The 15,729-nt window shown below is 61.2% G+C and overlaps 5 protein-coding genes across 5 annotated transcripts; 3 read left to right on the top strand and 2 right to left on the bottom strand.

Annotated features, from left to right (window-relative positions):
- Positions 1-49: 49 nt before the first annotated feature.
- On the top strand, positions 50-5,107 carry ACA1_098860 (uncharacterized protein; the record flags this gene model as incomplete). Its single annotated transcript, XM_004343590.1, is given in 18 exon segments — positions 50-55; positions 66-209; positions 335-811; positions 897-1,040; positions 1,157-1,339; positions 1,415-1,533; positions 1,601-1,751; positions 1,825-2,091; positions 2,163-2,344; positions 2,452-2,865; positions 2,932-2,993; positions 3,085-3,523; positions 3,602-3,785; positions 3,929-3,958; positions 4,054-4,296; positions 4,421-4,499; positions 4,600-4,826; positions 4,922-5,107. 18 exon segments carry the CDS (start codon positions 50-52, stop codon positions 5,105-5,107), a joined length of 3,537 nt encoding a protein of 1,178 aa, XP_004343640.1.
- An 87-nt stretch (positions 5,108-5,194) lies between these two features.
- Positions 5,195-7,398, top strand: ACA1_098870 (RNA methyltransferase; the record flags this gene model as incomplete). Its single annotated transcript, XM_004343591.1, has 8 exons — positions 5,195-5,379; positions 5,520-5,591; positions 5,686-5,766; positions 5,975-6,223; positions 6,333-6,418; positions 6,517-6,632; positions 6,880-7,015; positions 7,205-7,398. The coding sequence occupies 8 exons, from the start codon at positions 5,195-5,197 to the stop codon at positions 7,396-7,398; spliced, it is 1,119 nt and encodes a 372-aa protein (XP_004343641.1).
- A 90-nt stretch (positions 7,399-7,488) lies between these two features.
- On the bottom strand, positions 7,489-11,402 carry ACA1_098880 (spindle pole body interacting protein; the record flags this gene model as incomplete). The annotated part of the gene is made up of 19 exons (XM_004343592.1): positions 7,489-7,566; positions 7,617-7,742; positions 7,876-7,939; positions 8,064-8,158; positions 8,355-8,495; positions 8,604-8,660; positions 8,753-8,921; positions 9,045-9,124; positions 9,194-9,340; positions 9,447-9,566; positions 9,655-9,729; positions 9,807-9,863; positions 9,981-10,144; positions 10,243-10,314; positions 10,407-10,486; positions 10,653-10,735; positions 10,825-10,986; positions 11,087-11,165; positions 11,287-11,402. The coding sequence occupies 19 exons, from the start codon at positions 11,400-11,402 to the stop codon at positions 7,489-7,491; spliced, it is 1,965 nt and encodes a 654-aa protein (XP_004343642.1).
- A 975-nt stretch (positions 11,403-12,377) lies between these two features.
- On the top strand, positions 12,378-13,520 carry ACA1_098890 (uncharacterized protein; the record flags this gene model as incomplete). The annotated part of the gene is made up of 6 exons (XM_004343593.1): positions 12,378-12,401; positions 12,534-12,608; positions 12,765-12,847; positions 12,921-13,054; positions 13,077-13,187; positions 13,402-13,520. The coding sequence occupies 6 exons, from the start codon at positions 12,378-12,380 to the stop codon at positions 13,518-13,520; spliced, it is 546 nt and encodes a 181-aa protein (XP_004343643.1).
- A 913-nt stretch (positions 13,521-14,433) lies between these two features.
- Positions 14,434-15,668, bottom strand: ACA1_098900 (Putative transcriptional regulator cudA; the record flags this gene model as incomplete). Its single annotated transcript, XM_004343594.1, has 2 exons — positions 14,434-14,498; positions 14,564-15,668. 2 exons carry the CDS (start codon positions 15,666-15,668, stop codon positions 14,434-14,436), a joined length of 1,170 nt encoding a protein of 389 aa, XP_004343644.1.
- Positions 15,669-15,729: the final 61 nt, after the last annotated feature.

Genomic DNA, 15,729 nt, shown 5'->3' on the forward strand with positions numbered 1-15,729 from the left:
CTCTTACAGGCACGCTCAACCAATTACGAATATATAAATAAATACTAAAATGCGTGTGCGGCCAGGTGTGGGTGCCGGAGGGTGGCGAAGAGGCCGGGCTGGCGGAGCTCCTGCGATCCTTTGCAGGCGGACGCGCCCCCGAGGAAGAGGGCCGCTCGCTTCTCTTTCTGAGCGCAGCATCGGTTCTCATGCGCCGCGCTCTGCTCACCGTACGCTTTGTGGCCTCCCGCAACCCTCGAGAGTACCTGTCTCTAACCGCCAAGGCGCAATGTGTGCGTGTGCGTGCGTGCGTGTGCGTGCGTGTGCGTGCGTGTGTTGCGTGTGCGTGATCCAGGGAGACGAAAACAGGGCTGCGCGAATGGAACGCCAGCTGGCAGCCGACCTATGCCTTCCCATTCTCGCCATTCGGCCACGCAAGGACTCGGGGTTGACGCCATCCGTCGGATCCGTCGCCGCGGCGAAGGCCAGAGAAGGAGAAGGAGAAGAAGAAGAAGAGGAAGCGAACGAGGCCGACGACGCCACCCCGCCCGCCGGCAGCTTGCCACAGGCCATGGAACGCGCCTGTACTCTTCTTGTCGACATGGTCGCGCGTGGTGACCCTTTGGAGGCGAGTGGTCTGGCTGATGACGAAGGCCCCAGGCGCCTCGGCGCGTGCTTGCTCGACCTGGCACGCGACCAAGCGCGCATTCTGGCGGCCCGCTTCCAGCGCAGTGGTACGAGCAGCGCCGACGGCGACGATCAGGCGCGGCCGCACGAGGGCCCGTTCTTGTTGCTCCGCGAGCTGCTTCGGACAGAGCCGGCCGATCCCCAGGTACGCAGAGCCCACCCGTTGCGATTCTTGACATTCCATCACGAGGCTTGCAAGGAATTCTAAGCGTTTGGTGGTGCCTTGTCAGGTTGTGCGGTTTAGGGACGACGTGCTGGAGCCGATGCTCGCTCTGCTGTGGACCGATGACAACTCCGTGCGGCGCGTGGTGTTCCACGAGCTGCTGCCGGCCTTCTTCGCGCGACCACAAGACGCCTCGGCCGTCCACCTTGAGGTATTGATCACCGCGCACACGCACACGCACACGCACCACCGCACATACACCATCACACACGCCCCACCGCACACGCACCACCGCACACGCACACCAACTGACGTTCTCCGGTGCAGAGGCTGTGGCGTGAGGTGCACAAGATGTGGATGGCGGGAAGGAATCGAGGCCCCGCCCACCAGCACCACCGCACATTTGAGGGAGACGCGTACCTCCTGATGGCCAAGTTCGTCGAGCACTTCCTCGCTGCCAGCTCTTCGTTCGACCTACGAACCGACGATCAGTTCTGGCATTTCTTACAGGTGCGCACGTACTTCGTGACACACACACGACACCGCTTCGTCGTGAGAGTGATTGATATAAGGGCGCGATCGTAGGTTGGGTTCTACAGCTCAGACGGCGGTGTGCGCAAGCTGGCCAACCTACTGCTGAAGCGCGTGTTGGCGCACACCCGACAAGCCGCCGACCCCGCGACGCCGCTCGACTTCAAAACCAAGTACCACGCCGCTACACCACGTCGCATCGGCGCCACCCTGACAGTTTATTTATCTCTCGACCGGCAGGTACTTCTCGTGGCCGGTCAAGAGCAACGACAAGGCGTGGGCCAAGCGGTGGGAGACCTTCTTCCTGCTCCAGGAGTCGCTCGAGGAGTACAACTACCACCTCGTGGCCCCGCTGTGGCCGCAGCTGGCCGCTCTCTTCCAGGCCTCTCGGGTACTACTTCGACCCGCATGCTTGTGTGTGTCTTCGCTCTTTACCGTTCGCTTTCGCTTTTCGTTCTTTAAAGGAGGGCACTGCGATGGATCTCAGCTGGGCGCAAGCATTGCTGGAGCGCGCCTTGCGACACGAGAACCCGATCACCCAGAAACACGCGCTGCTACACGTACTCCACAATGCCGAGTATGCACGGAATGTGACTGAGTCGTTCGTGCTCGGCACCGTAATGGAGGTGTGCTGCGACCCGTCGCTCTTCCGCGGTTCGCTCAGCCGAGTCACCGACCGACTGCTTGTCGCATTCCTGGGCGCATTCTTCGATGCCCTGCCCGACCACCAGGTACGCCACCGCCAGCCCCTACGGCCACCTCAAGCGCCACCTTAAGCGCAACCTAACCCGATGCGATGCAGGCGCAGGTGGGGTTCGTTCGGTCGCTCCTGGGCGCGATCGCGGGCCACAAGCCCTTCGCGAGCGGGGCGCTGGCGGCCTATTTTGAATTCCTGCAGACCATTCCGCCGCTCGCGCTCTTCATATCGACCTCGAGCGCCCTGGACGACCTGCTCGTCATCATCGAAAGCCACATCAACTTCCAGTACCCTGCGCCTCCTTAAGCCGCCGCCAGCTCAAAGTTGAGCTGACCCAGCACCACCGCACACGCCACCGCACGCACGCACACGACACATGGCACACACGACGCAGGCCACAGTCACAGCGAAGAGAATTGAATGGGTCGGCGCTGGTGCTGTTGGCCAACAGTCTGTCGGCCACGTACAGAGAGGCAGCCGCTCTCAGTGGCGACGACCAACGGACCCAACAGTGCATCCTACTGCTGCGTGGGGTGAAGCGGGCTCTCGCACTGCTGCCCGAGGAGCTGCTCGGTCTCGGCGCGTCGGCCGGGTGGTCGCTCATGCAGGCCGCCTTCGCACTGGGCGCGCACGCGGGCGTGGCCCAGCTGCCCGACTTCGTGGCGGCCGACCTGCAGCGGCTGTGGGCCGACGAGTACATCCCGCTGCAGACCGAGCACGAGACCGATCGCGTCGCGCGCATGCTCGCGCTCGTACCCAACTCCGACGCGCAGGACCGTATTATTGCTGACATTCTCAACCAGATCAGGTAAACCTTCAGCCGTCTTTGTCGTTGTTCTCGATGGAATCTGAGCAATGTGATTTTTTCCCGCAGGCGCGAGAGTCGCAGTGCCTGGACCCTCGTCGTGTCTGTCCTCTCGCTCGCCGCTCATCACGGTCTGCGCCCCTCACCCGGAGGGCCCAACCCAATGACCGCATGCTGACGTGGCACTGACTCGCATGCGACACATCGCCACTTGGCCAGCAGGGACGGTACCGGATCGTGTGGTCGATGCTCTGCGCTCGGGGCTGCGCTCGGCGCTGGCCGGGGCCGAGCCCGACCTCCTGCGCGCGTCGCTCAAGGCCAGCGCGGCGGCCATGCTCCTGTCGCTGTCGACACCACCACCACGTCCCGACGACGAGCACTCGACGCCGCTGCGTGCGACCCTCAATGCGCTGCTGCGGTCCCTCGTCGAGCTTCTGCTGGCCCAGTCTCCGGACCAATCGCTCTCCGTGCCACGTCAGCAGGTCGGCGGCCCCGATGTGGCGCTGCAGATGCTCAAAGGCGTCTACCACGCCGCGCCGCTCCTCGCGAATTGCTCGAATCCTTCGGCGGAAGCGGCTGGCGACCAGCCCGCCGGACTTAAGGTGGCGGACCTCGTCCTGGGGCTGGCCAGGAGCAGCCCTGCTTCTTCCTCCTCCAGCGGGTACACGACATCGCACACCACGACTCTCACATTCCAGTCTTCGCTGCTCATACCCCACATTCCGCGCATTTCGTGAAGGAGGGACCGGCACGCACAGCTCTCTCGGTACATGCTCCTTAAGTGGGAGACCATCGCGCGGCTGCTCCGTGCGGATGTCGACTCTCTTCCGTCAGCCACGGCCGCACTCGTCGGGCGGGACGTCGCGCTGCAGATATTGGGCGAGGGCGCCGAGGCCCTGCAGGCGGCCGAGTCCCGCTGCATCGTCTCCATCCTCCACTCGCTCCGAGGCACGCACCCCACTTCACTTTCCCTCTCGGCCCTGCGCTTTTATTTATTTATCTTACTTTAACTGACTTTGTTTTTTCCACACCGCCAGCCCTCGTGCCCTGTGCCTTCCCAGATCAGCGCGTCGACGACGACGCCGATCTCGAACTCGTACGACACGCACCACAGCTCACGCACACGCACACGCACTATCGCACACGCAACACACGCATGCATGTTGATCGGTTCGATGGTGATGTGAGCAGGTTGCGACTGTGCTGGAGCAGGCGTGGAGGGCGCTGAAAGAGAGCCGCGACTTTGGGACGGCGGCCGCCTTCGTGGGGCTGGCCTTCCAGCCGGCCCTCGTGTGTACGCCCGCCCTCTCCCGCGAGCCCGACGCGCCCCTACGCCAGTACTGCCGGGGCGTGCGACACGTCGGCAAGCTGTTCCGGGGTCCCGCTGGCCTGCTCGCCCGCCAGCTCAGACGCGTGTGGGAACAACATCCCCAGGTGAGCGCACTACGACACACACACGAACACACACGAACACACACGACGCACACGACGCACGCGATGCACACGGCACACGGCACACGACACGACACACGCTGATTGAAGGACTTCGTGTGGCCAGGCGGCGGTGAACTTCATTCCCGAGATTGTGCGGCTGTGCGTCTTCGGCCACGTGCGGAAGGGTGAGAACGAGATGTCGGGTATGTGCCCCTCCTCCCCAATTTTTTTTCTCATATTGCTGACCGCACACGACACACGCACGACACGACACACACGCCGACACACACGGAAACATGTCAGGTTGTACGCTGGACCCGCGCTCGCTGTGCATGCAGGACGCGTACGTGCGCGGCCAGGTCTGGGCTTTTCTGCTGTGGAACGGCGAATGCGACGAATCGGCGCCGGAGCAATGTCAGCGCCACCACCAGGCCCTGGTCGAACAAATCCTGGAGGCCCTGTTGCAGTGCAACGCAAGCCCTTCCAACTCGTCCGAGTGTCGCCTCCACTCCCACCAGCACCGCAAGCGGGTACTCACCGACACACGCACACGCACACGCACACGCACTACCGCACACGATGTGCTAACGCAACGACACGACACGCGTAGGTGCGGTTGTGGCAGGCGATCGGGCTGATCGTGGGGCGGTACATGGGGCGCAGCGAGCGGGTGGCCGAGCTGGTCCGTACGCACGTGCTGGCGGCCCTCGAGACGCCCAACTTCCGCAACGTGCGCATCGTCATCGAACTGTGCGGCGCCAACTTCCTCCTCCACCGACCCGACGCCCTCCTCGACCACTTCCTCACGTAACCCCCTACTTTTTTTATTCATTTTATATCGATATATTTAAAATACTTAATTAATAGGTTTCTGTCGCGAGTGAATGATCGGCCGGAGATGATCACGTCGGGGCTGGTGGTGTCGGGCATGGTCCTGCGCTCGCTCGACACGGCCCACCCGGCCTTCATGCAGATCTGGCTGCGCGTGCAGCCCTACCTGACGTGCCACCACCCGACCATCCGCAGCATCGCCCAGGCGGCCGTCGCCCGAATCGTCGAAGCCCGGCCCGACTTTCTCCTCGGGTCCACCCACACCTCCAGCCTACACGCCCCTCACTCGGTACCCGCGCCTAACTTGACCACATTTCTCGTGCGTGTGCGTGTGCGTGTGCGTGTGCGTGTGCGTGTGCGTGTGTGTGCGTGTGCGTGTGCGGTTGCCACAGTCTCGAAGAGGGCCTGCGGCAGCAGATCAACGCCGTGGTGCACTACCTGCAGACCAACGCCGAATGCAAAAAGTTCTCTTACCCTCATTGCTATCCCCCCTTCATTCTTCACTCTTCGTGCTTAGTTCTTCGTTCTTTTCGTTCTTGTATTGACTTTTTGTTGAAGGGTGCTCGACAAGCACACGGAGTGGCTGCTGCTCGATACGTCGCCCACGTCGCAGCTCCAGCCCGAGGCCGTCCTCCACCGGTGCTCACTCGCTCACTCACTTTGCTGCTAAGTACGCAGTGTGCGGTCGTGCGTGCGGTTCTTGACTCACGCACGCACACACGCACACACGCACGCACGCGCGCGCGCACACACACGCACGCACGCGCGCGCGCGCACACACACACACACACACGACACACACACACGACACACACGGCATGCAACACGCACACCTACGCACGTGCAGGATTCCGCTGATGGAGCTCTCGTCGTCGGGCGAGGGCCTCCGGCCGGACCTGTTCGCGCTCATCTGCCAACGGCCCGACGAGGCCGCCCGCACGCTCTTGCTCTCGCCCGACGCCGACGCCCAACCGCAGCAGCCGCCGCCGCCGATCGAGGGGGACTCCGTCGCGGCCAAGGCCGACGCCGCCATCTTCCAGAAGAAGATAACGCCGTGGAGCGTCGCCGTCAACGCGGAGCAGGAGGAGATGGCCAGGTACGCCTTGGCCTCCCACGCGCTTTTCCGGACATGGGCTGACACGAGTGTGCGGTGCCCTGTGTGCGGCGTGTGCGGTGCCCTGTGTGCGGTGTGTGCGTGTGCGCAGGGAGCAGGTGATGAGTAAGCGGCGCCAGGAGCTGATCGTGGTGGCCTCCCTGGTCGACAAACTGCCCAACCTGGCCGGCCTCGCCCGTGCGTCGCACAGCTCTCCCCATCAGCTCCCCCCCTCATCTAAGTAGTCGTCCACCTTCTTCTTCTTCTTCTGCTTCTTCCGCTCCCTCCGCCCACAGGGACGTGCGAGATCTTCGGGGCGTCGTGCCTGGCGCTGCCCTCGCTCAAGGTGACCCGCGAGGCCGTCTTCCAATCGATCGCCGTCACCTCCGAGAAGTGGCTGCCCCTCGTCGAGGTCCGCCCGGCCTCCCCTCCCACCACGCACGCACGCGTCAGTCTGCGCGCGCGCGCGCGCGCACACACACACACACACACACACACACACACACACACACACCACACACACACACACACACACACGCACACACACGCACGCACGCACGCACACGCACATACACCCCACGTACGCACGCACACGCAACCGATCGTGTCACAATCAATTCATTGACAAAATTGGGCTTTGGGGGGGGGCGTGTGAGTAGGTGGGCGAGGCCGGGCTGGTGGCGTATCTGCGGCAGAAGCGGGCCGAGGGGTACGCCCTGCTGGGCGTCGAACAGACGTCGGGCTCCACCCTCCTCGACGCCTTCACCTTCCCCGCCCGCTGCCTCCTGCTCCTCGGTACTCCCTTACCCACGACACGACCAACGACACGACCAACGACCCGACCAACGACACGACACGACACGACACGACCAACGACACGACCAACCACACGACACGACACGACCCGACCAACCACACGACACGACACGACACGATATCAACGGCCGTGTGTCGTGCGCCGTGTGTGTCGTGTGTGCGGTGCAGGGAGGGAGAAGCAGGGAATTCCGCCGGAGCTGATACACCTGCTGGACGCCTGCATCGAGATCCCGCAGCTGGGGGTCATCCGATCGCTCAACGTGCACGTGAGCGCGTCGATCATGGTGTGGGAGTACACGCGGCAGATGCGCCAGCGACCGAAGGTCGAAGCCAACAACAAAGCCTTGCAAGGCGAAAAATGATACGAAAAATGAAGAACGAAGAATGAAGAATGACATTTGCATTTCGCGTTCCAAGTGGAGAGTGCGCCAGCCCCGGGGCTGGCGCTAGGCTCAGGCGGACTGCTCGAGCTGACGGTTGAAGGCGAGGTAGATGAAGAAGTTGAGGTTCTTCAGGAAGCCGCTGCCCAGCTGTGTTGCCAACACGACACGCGCGTAAGTCGACGAATCGTGTAAAGAACGAAGAACGCAGAACGAAGAATGAAGAGTGCCTGTATGGTCTCGAAGCGCTTGAAAAGTTCGACGGTGGCGTCGCGCACGGCCTTGGACGGGTGGAACAGCGACACGGCCACGGGGTAGAGGCCGCCCTGCGACGACGGCAGATTGGCCAGAAACTGTGTAGTCGTCGTCGTGGTGGTGGTGTGCGTTATTTCGCCCGTGAGTTGGCCGTGTGTTGCGTGCGTGTGTTGCGTGCGTGCGTGCGGTCAAAGGTGGGTGTACCTCTTCGACCTGCTCCTCGGTGGAGATGTTGTCGAGGAATGTTTTGTAGATGTACAGCATCTCGCTGGCGTGTGCACATGAACATGTGCCGATAAAAAAAGAAAAGTGAGTTCACATGTGGCGCTAACATGGTCTTCGCGATCATGATCACAATCACGAGCTCAGGTACGTCGTCGCCGTCGGCGTACCTATCGGAGATCCCCTTGGCGCACCGCAGCTGCCGCACGTAGCGGAACACCTTGCCGTTCTTGATGGACGACTGCTCCCTCAGCCTCTTCCGATGCTGGTATCAGCCACCGCACACACACGACACACGGCACACATGAGATGAGACTCAGCGTCGGTGGCGGCGTTGTGTGTTGTGCGTGTGTGTGTGTGTGTCGTGTGTGTGTGTGTGTCGTGTGTGTCGTGTCGTGTCGTGTCGTGTCGTGTCGTGTCGTGTCGTGTCGTGTCGTGTCGTGTCGTGTCGTGTGTGTTACCTCCTCGTAGAGGGTGAAGGAGGACGAGCGCTTCCACGACTCGATGCGCTTGGCGTTGGCGTCGGTGAAGCTCTGCTTTTCCGCCGGGGTCGCGAACTCGGCCTCGCCCGTGGCCACGTCGACGATCAGCCCCAGGTAGTCCTTCAAGTGAAGGCCAAAGAAATCAGCGTTTCACCTGCGACACACACACACACACACACGGTAGAGACACGACGCACGCGAACGAAAAAAAAAGAGAAAATCGCACACCTCGAACTGGCGCTTGATGTAGTCGTCACCGTAGTGGCTGTTCACCGCGCTGTTGATCTACGGGGCTGGCCATGTCAGCAACTCGCCACACCGCACACACCGCACTCGCACATCGCACGCACATCGCACACACAGAGCGTGTGTGGTACCCGTTGGTAGAACTCGGCGTCGAGTTTGGAGTGGGGCAGGCGCTCCTTCTCCTGGGGCATGGTGTTGGGGTTGAGGGTGACCTTGCCCGTGGCCACGTCGCACAGCACGTCCCACCACTCCATCCGCTCCGCGAACATCGGATTCACAACGCCCGCGATGTAGCCCGGCCTGACCACACGCAACACAACGCAACACACACATGTTAATCTTTTTTCATCACCGCACACACGACACACGACATGCAACACGACACACATGACACGACACAAGTGCACACAGAGAGGTGAGTACACGGGGAGCAGGGCGTCGAGTCCGGCAAGGTTGGTGTAGGGGAAGGCGCGTCGCACGAGACCGACGAGCGGAGGCGACATCTGCAGAGAAGTGAGACACACGACACACGACACACGACGCGCGCGACACACACGACACACGACACATACCATGCCGACGGTGCCGAGCACAAAGTTAACGAGCTCCTCGGCCGAGCCGTCGGCGGAGATGAAGACGATTCGCTTCTCGGCGAGCACGGCGTTGAATAGGGTCATGACCCCGGCCTGCAGCCGCTGCACCAGCGGGATCACCTGGTACTGGGGGGGGGGGCAAAAGAGCGAAGAAGAACGATCGGAGTTGAAAGAGCGAACACGTTAGCGGAGCTAAAAATAAAAATAAAAAAAAAGCAGCGCGGCGCCGTACGTCGGCGACTTCGTCGGGGCCGGAGAGGAGCGGGATCTTGATCTTCATGGGCGTCTCCTGGAAGTAGAGAACGGCCTCGTGCTCCATCTGCGCTCGGTCGCGTCCGTTTCGACGAATGACCTGCGCGTGCGAAACGATCAGCAACACACCACGACACACGCACGACACACGCAGTAGCGCACACGCACGCACTCGCACGAGTGCGGACCTTTTGGGGTTCGGTGAGGATGGGGATGCGCGACAGGTCCATGGAGTTGATGGCCCGGTAGACCTCCTCCAATATCTGACCCCGCCCCACATTTCCCATTGAGCTTCGCATCATTATAGAAACACACGACACACAGCTGGGCGTGTCCGCACCTCGGCCTCCTTGTCGGGCGACTTGAACATGAGGTCGAGTGCGAGCACCATCAACGGCTAACCGCACACGCGACCGCACACACGCACGCACACACATGATCGCACACACGCACACACAACGTGAGTGGATCGAGAGGAATGTGAGCGAGGGGGGGAGAGGGGGAGGTTGGGTACTTTGAAGATGTGGACGTGGGGGAAGGGGGAGCAGATGGCGAGGGCTTTCACGACGGCGCCCCGTCGCACGGTGTCGTCCTTGTGGTTGGTCACCCGATTGAGGCAGTACAGGAACGGCTTCTCCTCCGCACCGCCGCCGCCATCGCCGCCGGACTCAGGCTCGTCTGTTCGCACGACACGACACGACACGCACCACCGCACACGCACACGACACGCAGTGAGAAATGAAACAGTTGCTTTGGGGGGGAGCGGGTCTGCGCACCGGGGAGGTTCATCAGGTGCTCGATGTGGCCCGAGAACACGCTTTCGGCTGTGGCGGAGGCAAAGCGGAAGCCTGCGATGTGGTGCGTGCGCGTGCGTGCGTCGCAACGAGTGCGGTCGATGAGCTTCAGGAGAAGACAGAAGAGTCGTTGCGGAAGGGCGCACCAAGTGCGAGGCCGGATGCCGTGAGGACGCACGAGAACATCGGCTCCAGCTGAGTGTAGTCCAGCTCTGCGTGCTTGGTGCTGTCCACAACACACGACGCAATACACAACACACAACACACAACACACACACACACAACACACACGACACACGCGACACAACACACGCGACACACGCGACACATACACATGAAGGCACACGCGTGAGAAAGGCGTAAATGGAGGTGGTTGGTGCAGGAGGAGATACACGACGTAGGTGGAGGGCGAGGCCGGGTTGGCGTCTTCCTTGATCTCCACGCTCCGAGGCAGCACGAACAGCACCTTCTTCCCCTTCAGCACCCATCCTGCGCGCGTGGGCGGTTGATGCGTGTGCGGCGGTGCGTGTGCGGTTGATGCGTGTTGTCAGAGACGCACGACACGACGCGAGTGCGAGTGTGGCGGTAGTCGTGCGTGCCTCCTTCGCAGTTGTCGTCGTATTCGTAAATGAAGGCGTCCATCGGGGCGTGGAGCGTGCCCGCCGCGCCGGCCTTTGGCTTCTCCGCCGCCTTAGCTTCCTTCCCGCCCGCCTTCGCCTCCGCTCCCTGCCCAGCACCGCACACGCACGCACCGCACGCACCGCACACGCACGCACGATCATTAGTCGCCATAGCTAGTTTGTGGTCGTTGAGGGGGGGCACGCACGTCACGGTTGAGAAAGAAGAGGGTCCAGTCGTCCTTCCGCTTGTGCACGCCGTCCGGCAGCATCAGCTCGGCCAGCGTCCTGGTTCGTCGCCCCCCGCCCCAAAGAAGGTAGTGGTGCGGACCACGCTCAATAAAACAGAATAAAAAAACAATAAAAATGTAATTAAATTATATTAATAACTTATAAAGGGGGGTGGTACTGCTCAGGGACACCGACGGGGCCGGGGTATTGGTGGGTGATGGAGCTGCCTCGGTCGATATTGAACTCGGCCACCACGAGCCGCTCCACCTGCCTTCCCCCTCGCTGCGTAGCCATCTCTTTTCGCTTCTGTGTTTGCTTCTTTTTCTTTGCTGCCAATAAATTAATTGGTTACGATTGTTTTTGTCGACATGCGAACTGATTCTTTTCAACGTTTTGCTGGTTTTTTTTTTTTGAACGAGCCTCCGGGAGCCGCCGGGAGTGTGGTGGAGAGCCAAAGGAAGATAGCAAGGAGAGGCGGACAAGCAGCAAAAGAAAAGGATACGGCACGGTGGATTCCCGGGTGGTCGCCCACCCCAGTACTAACACCGCCTGGCGCAGCTTAACTTCGCTGTTCGGATGGGAAGCGGTGCTTTCTGCGCAGTATGGCCGTATCCATCAACCTCACTGGCCTCCCTTAACTGCGCCCGCTTCACTCCTTGTCCTTCGTCAGTTTTTTCTTGATAAAAGAAAAAATAACTAAACCCACATGGAAGCAGTGGAAGCAGCACCAACGCACCCCATGGGGCACCTGGAGGGGAGGCAGGGTATCGTGCATCAGGCCGTCTACGTACTGGCCCACGTGCTGCCCCTTCGCCACGCCTTCTACAACCTCCCATCCCCCTTCACCAAGTATTGTGACCTCCCCCAATAACGAAAACGACAGAACGAGTACTGCCTTTTAATAATAATGCAAATAATAATAATTTTAATAAGATAATGCAAATAACAAGAACAATAAAAAAGAGTCATCACTGACTTCAGAGCGGGCCAATGTCATTGGGGAGGAAGTATGATTGTGGAGCCGTTGCAGAGGATGGTGTTTCAACTGAACCAGCCGCCAGGCAGCGGTGTGAAGCCGCCGAGCATCAGTCCCCTCGCACAAGCATTCGGGTGCGCCGACGCGTCAACGATTTTTTGCAACCACACCGCAGGTCCTGCTAACCTCACATCTCGCTCTTCTCTCTCTCTCTCTGCTGCCCTGGTGCACGGTGGTGCCGACAGCTGGGCGGCGTCGGATGTCTACACGCACTCGGATTTGCGGAGCTCTTCATGGTTCTCTATCAGCAGCTGGTGGTACCATGACGCACCTCCCCCATACAATTCTCTTCGGGCTTACCCTTGAACTCACGTACTGCTCCGTACTCCTGTGCGGCTCGGTCGTGTGCGTGTGCGTGTGCGTGTGCGTGTGCGTGTGCGGCCGTGCAGGGCTCGGCTACTCCCACGCGCTCGGCTCAGCAGCCTGCAAGGCCCACGCTGCACCAGGTCCTGGAGGGTCAGTTGGTGCGCTCCCTCGTCTACACTGATGCCACCCCGCCCTCCTCAAGAGTTACGTTCCGCCCATTGTCTCATTCTACGTGCCTTGCATCTCGTGGGCCGGCCTTCTCTCTGACACAGAGCTGTTTCTCTCTCTCTCTCTCTCTCTCTCTCTCGGTCTAGACCGAGGAGGCGATCTGCTTTCCCTCCAAAGTTCGACCAACAGCATCGCGGCCGGCCTGGAGGCACACCATCCGCAAGAACAGGTGATATTTATCTTCTTCTTTTCATTATTTGATTGCAACGCTCAACCGGCCAACTGACAGACCCGCATTTAAGGTTCGAGTTCACTGAAGCGCTCGACCTGGGCGCCTTCGTCGATCCGAGCAGCGCGCAAGACAATCCGGTCACCGGCTACACGCTGGCGCTGGTGCTGGCCTATGTTTCGTCGGCGCGGCGCACGCCACACGTTCGTGCGCGCCCTGCCGGACAGAGACGCGTGGACCCATCTGAGCGACGACGCCAGCCGGCCGTGCACCCAGCGGGAGGCCGTCGAGGGCAACTTTGGCGGCGCCGAAGAGGGATCGGGGCGAGGGCCAGCGGCTGGTGCACGGCCTGGTCTACGTCCGTAACGACCAGCTCCCGCCATCGTCGTGCCCCGCCAAGGGCTCCCTCAAGTGCACACACTCCACACACACACACGCACACACCGCACACACACACACAAAGCTGGATGGTGAGCCTAACGACCGACTACGACTACCCAGGGCGCGTGCTGCGATGGTGCTTGCCGCCGCTGGAAAAGAATGGGCGCAGGTAGGTGCGGGGGCGGTGCCGGAGGAGCTCTCGGAGCTGGTGAAGGCGAGCTGGTCGTCGCCCTACCTCGCCCCGGAGCCAGTCCCGCCGCACATCCTCAAGTGGTGGGCTGGAATGAAATAGGAGTCAACCCTGCACGGCCTGACCGGCAACGCATGAACGTTCATCATGACGGCTTCACCATTCTCGAACTCGTACGCGGGCGGTTGGTCCGTGACAGGCAAGGAGGGTAAGAGCGCCCTGATCTCTGTCTGAAGGGCCTTCGTCATGGGAGGCGGATGGAGCCCCTCTCGAGCAGCGTCTTCAGCACTGTGTGCGCAACGGGCCGTCGGCAAGCGGGTGGTGGGAACAGTTGCTTTGTGTGAAGGAGAGAGGCCAGCGATGGTGTGGGATAAAGAAATGTTTTTATTTATTTTCTGATTGCCCTTGGTGGGTTGTGTTTCTTCAGCTCCAGGAGGACGAAGTGTTCGTCGTGGACGGCGTAGGGAGAGATGAAACGAAGGGACGAGCGCGGACGCACAACACACGACGGACACGACGGGCATAGGGAGAAGCAACGTACGCGCAGCGTAGAACTCAAAACTCAGGCGTGATGGCGGCGGGCGGCCCAGTGTGACGTCTACGTACTACGACCGTCGGTGGGAGGCGGGGGGCGAAGAGGGAGGGAGGAAGGACCTAGGTCTAGGCTCAAGCGGAGAGGCCGCGGAGGTCTGCTCTCTCACGACCGACGACGCTCGACCGCTCAGCTGAGGCGGGAGCTTGGTGGCCGACCAGAGGGCCTTCTGGCAGGTCGTCCTACGGACGGGCCTGGAGGAAAGAGGCAAAAGGGGATGAAGATCTGTGGTGGTGCACAGCAGGGAATTGGAGGATGCGTGGTATTTATACCTTGGGTTGAGTGTGGGAGAGTGTTTGTACAGTGGCGAGAGCGACGTCCGGCGCGCCCACGCCCCGTGGAGGCCACAGTAACCAGCACTTGGTTAGTGGTGTGTTGATGTCGTTGTGGGGGTGGCTCGACGTTGCGGGTGCGGTCGGTCGTTCAGCTCTCGTGGGTTTCGTCCTTAGGCAGCTGCGTCTGCGCGTGCAGAGCGTGCTGGTAGAACGCTAATCGAGAAAGAGGTGTTGAGATAGATTGTCAATGGTGAGGAAGGGCGAGAAGTCGTATTCACCTTCAGCTGCGTCGGGGACGGCGTGGTGGAGATCGTAAGCGTTCGGATCGTAGTAGGTGCTCGAGTCGAAGTTCGAGAGGTCGGCCGTCGCACTCTCCGAGGTGTCGAAGTGCACTTGTTGGTCGTTGGGCTTGGCCGCCGTGAGACTCTCAGTCAGAAGCGCCTCGACCACCTCGCCAGCGCGGGAGGAATGGTCTCGGAAGACTCGGTGAATGCACGTCGCCCGTTCCGCGGGAGGGAGCTGGGCGAAGGTGGCCATGAGACCGCTCAGGTGGTGCTCGAACTGGAGGGTGGCCTCCTGGCTGGACGGAGAGGGTTGCGGATGCGGGCTTCGCAGGTCGATCTCCTGCTCAATCTTGACGCGCTTGCGCATTGGCTGCTGGACGTCGTAATCGTCATCGCAAGGTTGGTTGGGCGACGAGGCTACGTCGGCAACCGCGGGTGTAGAGGCTCCGGAGGCAGAGGTGTGCTGTCGAGTCTGCTGAAGGATGGCGACGGTCTGAATGAGCGAGTTGATCAGCGACTGCTGCTGGCGTTGCTGGGCCTCGATGCGCGCGAGCGAATCTGCGATCTGAGCGTTCTCGGGAGCAGCGACGGCGGCCGCGGTGCGCTTCTTCGCTCCTCGAGTAGCGGGCGGCTTCTTGTTCTTCTTGAGCTGGCTCTGCTTGCTCACAACCTTGATGGGCTCCGAGACGACTACCAGCGGCTCGAGATTCGACGTCGCAGGCGGCACGGCCGTGTACTTGATGCGGAACGCCATGTCCTCGTGCTGGGAAGAGAGCGCCTGGAGTCGCACCTCGGTCGTGGCGCGCTCACCGGTCTCGTTGACCTGGACTACGCAGTCGATGGGGCTCGACTTGACCCAGTCCACGGTACGTTCTTCGCCTTGCGTATCGTAGAGCAGCGTACACTTGAGGGTGAATTTGTGGAAATCGACAACGTACGGGTCGAACCGACCACGAAACCCGAGCTCCATCGCGAAGGGGATGTTCTTGATCACCGCATGGACGATCTTCTTCTCGGCATTTCTATAGACTTCCTCCTGATCCAACGAGCTCAGCTGCAGGATCACCAACTCAGCCCCGCTCGCCTTCGTTGCGCTCATTTCGATGTGTAAAGCTCCCGTAGATAGAGATGTAATGGCTAGGAGTAGGGAACCGCCGCGG

Source organism: Acanthamoeba castellanii (assembly GCF_000313135.1).
Source record: "Acanthamoeba castellanii str. Neff unplaced genomic scaffold scf7180000084646, whole genome shotgun sequence".
In the NCBI taxonomy this organism is placed as follows: Eukaryota; Discosea; order Longamoebia; family Acanthamoebidae; genus Acanthamoeba; species Acanthamoeba castellanii.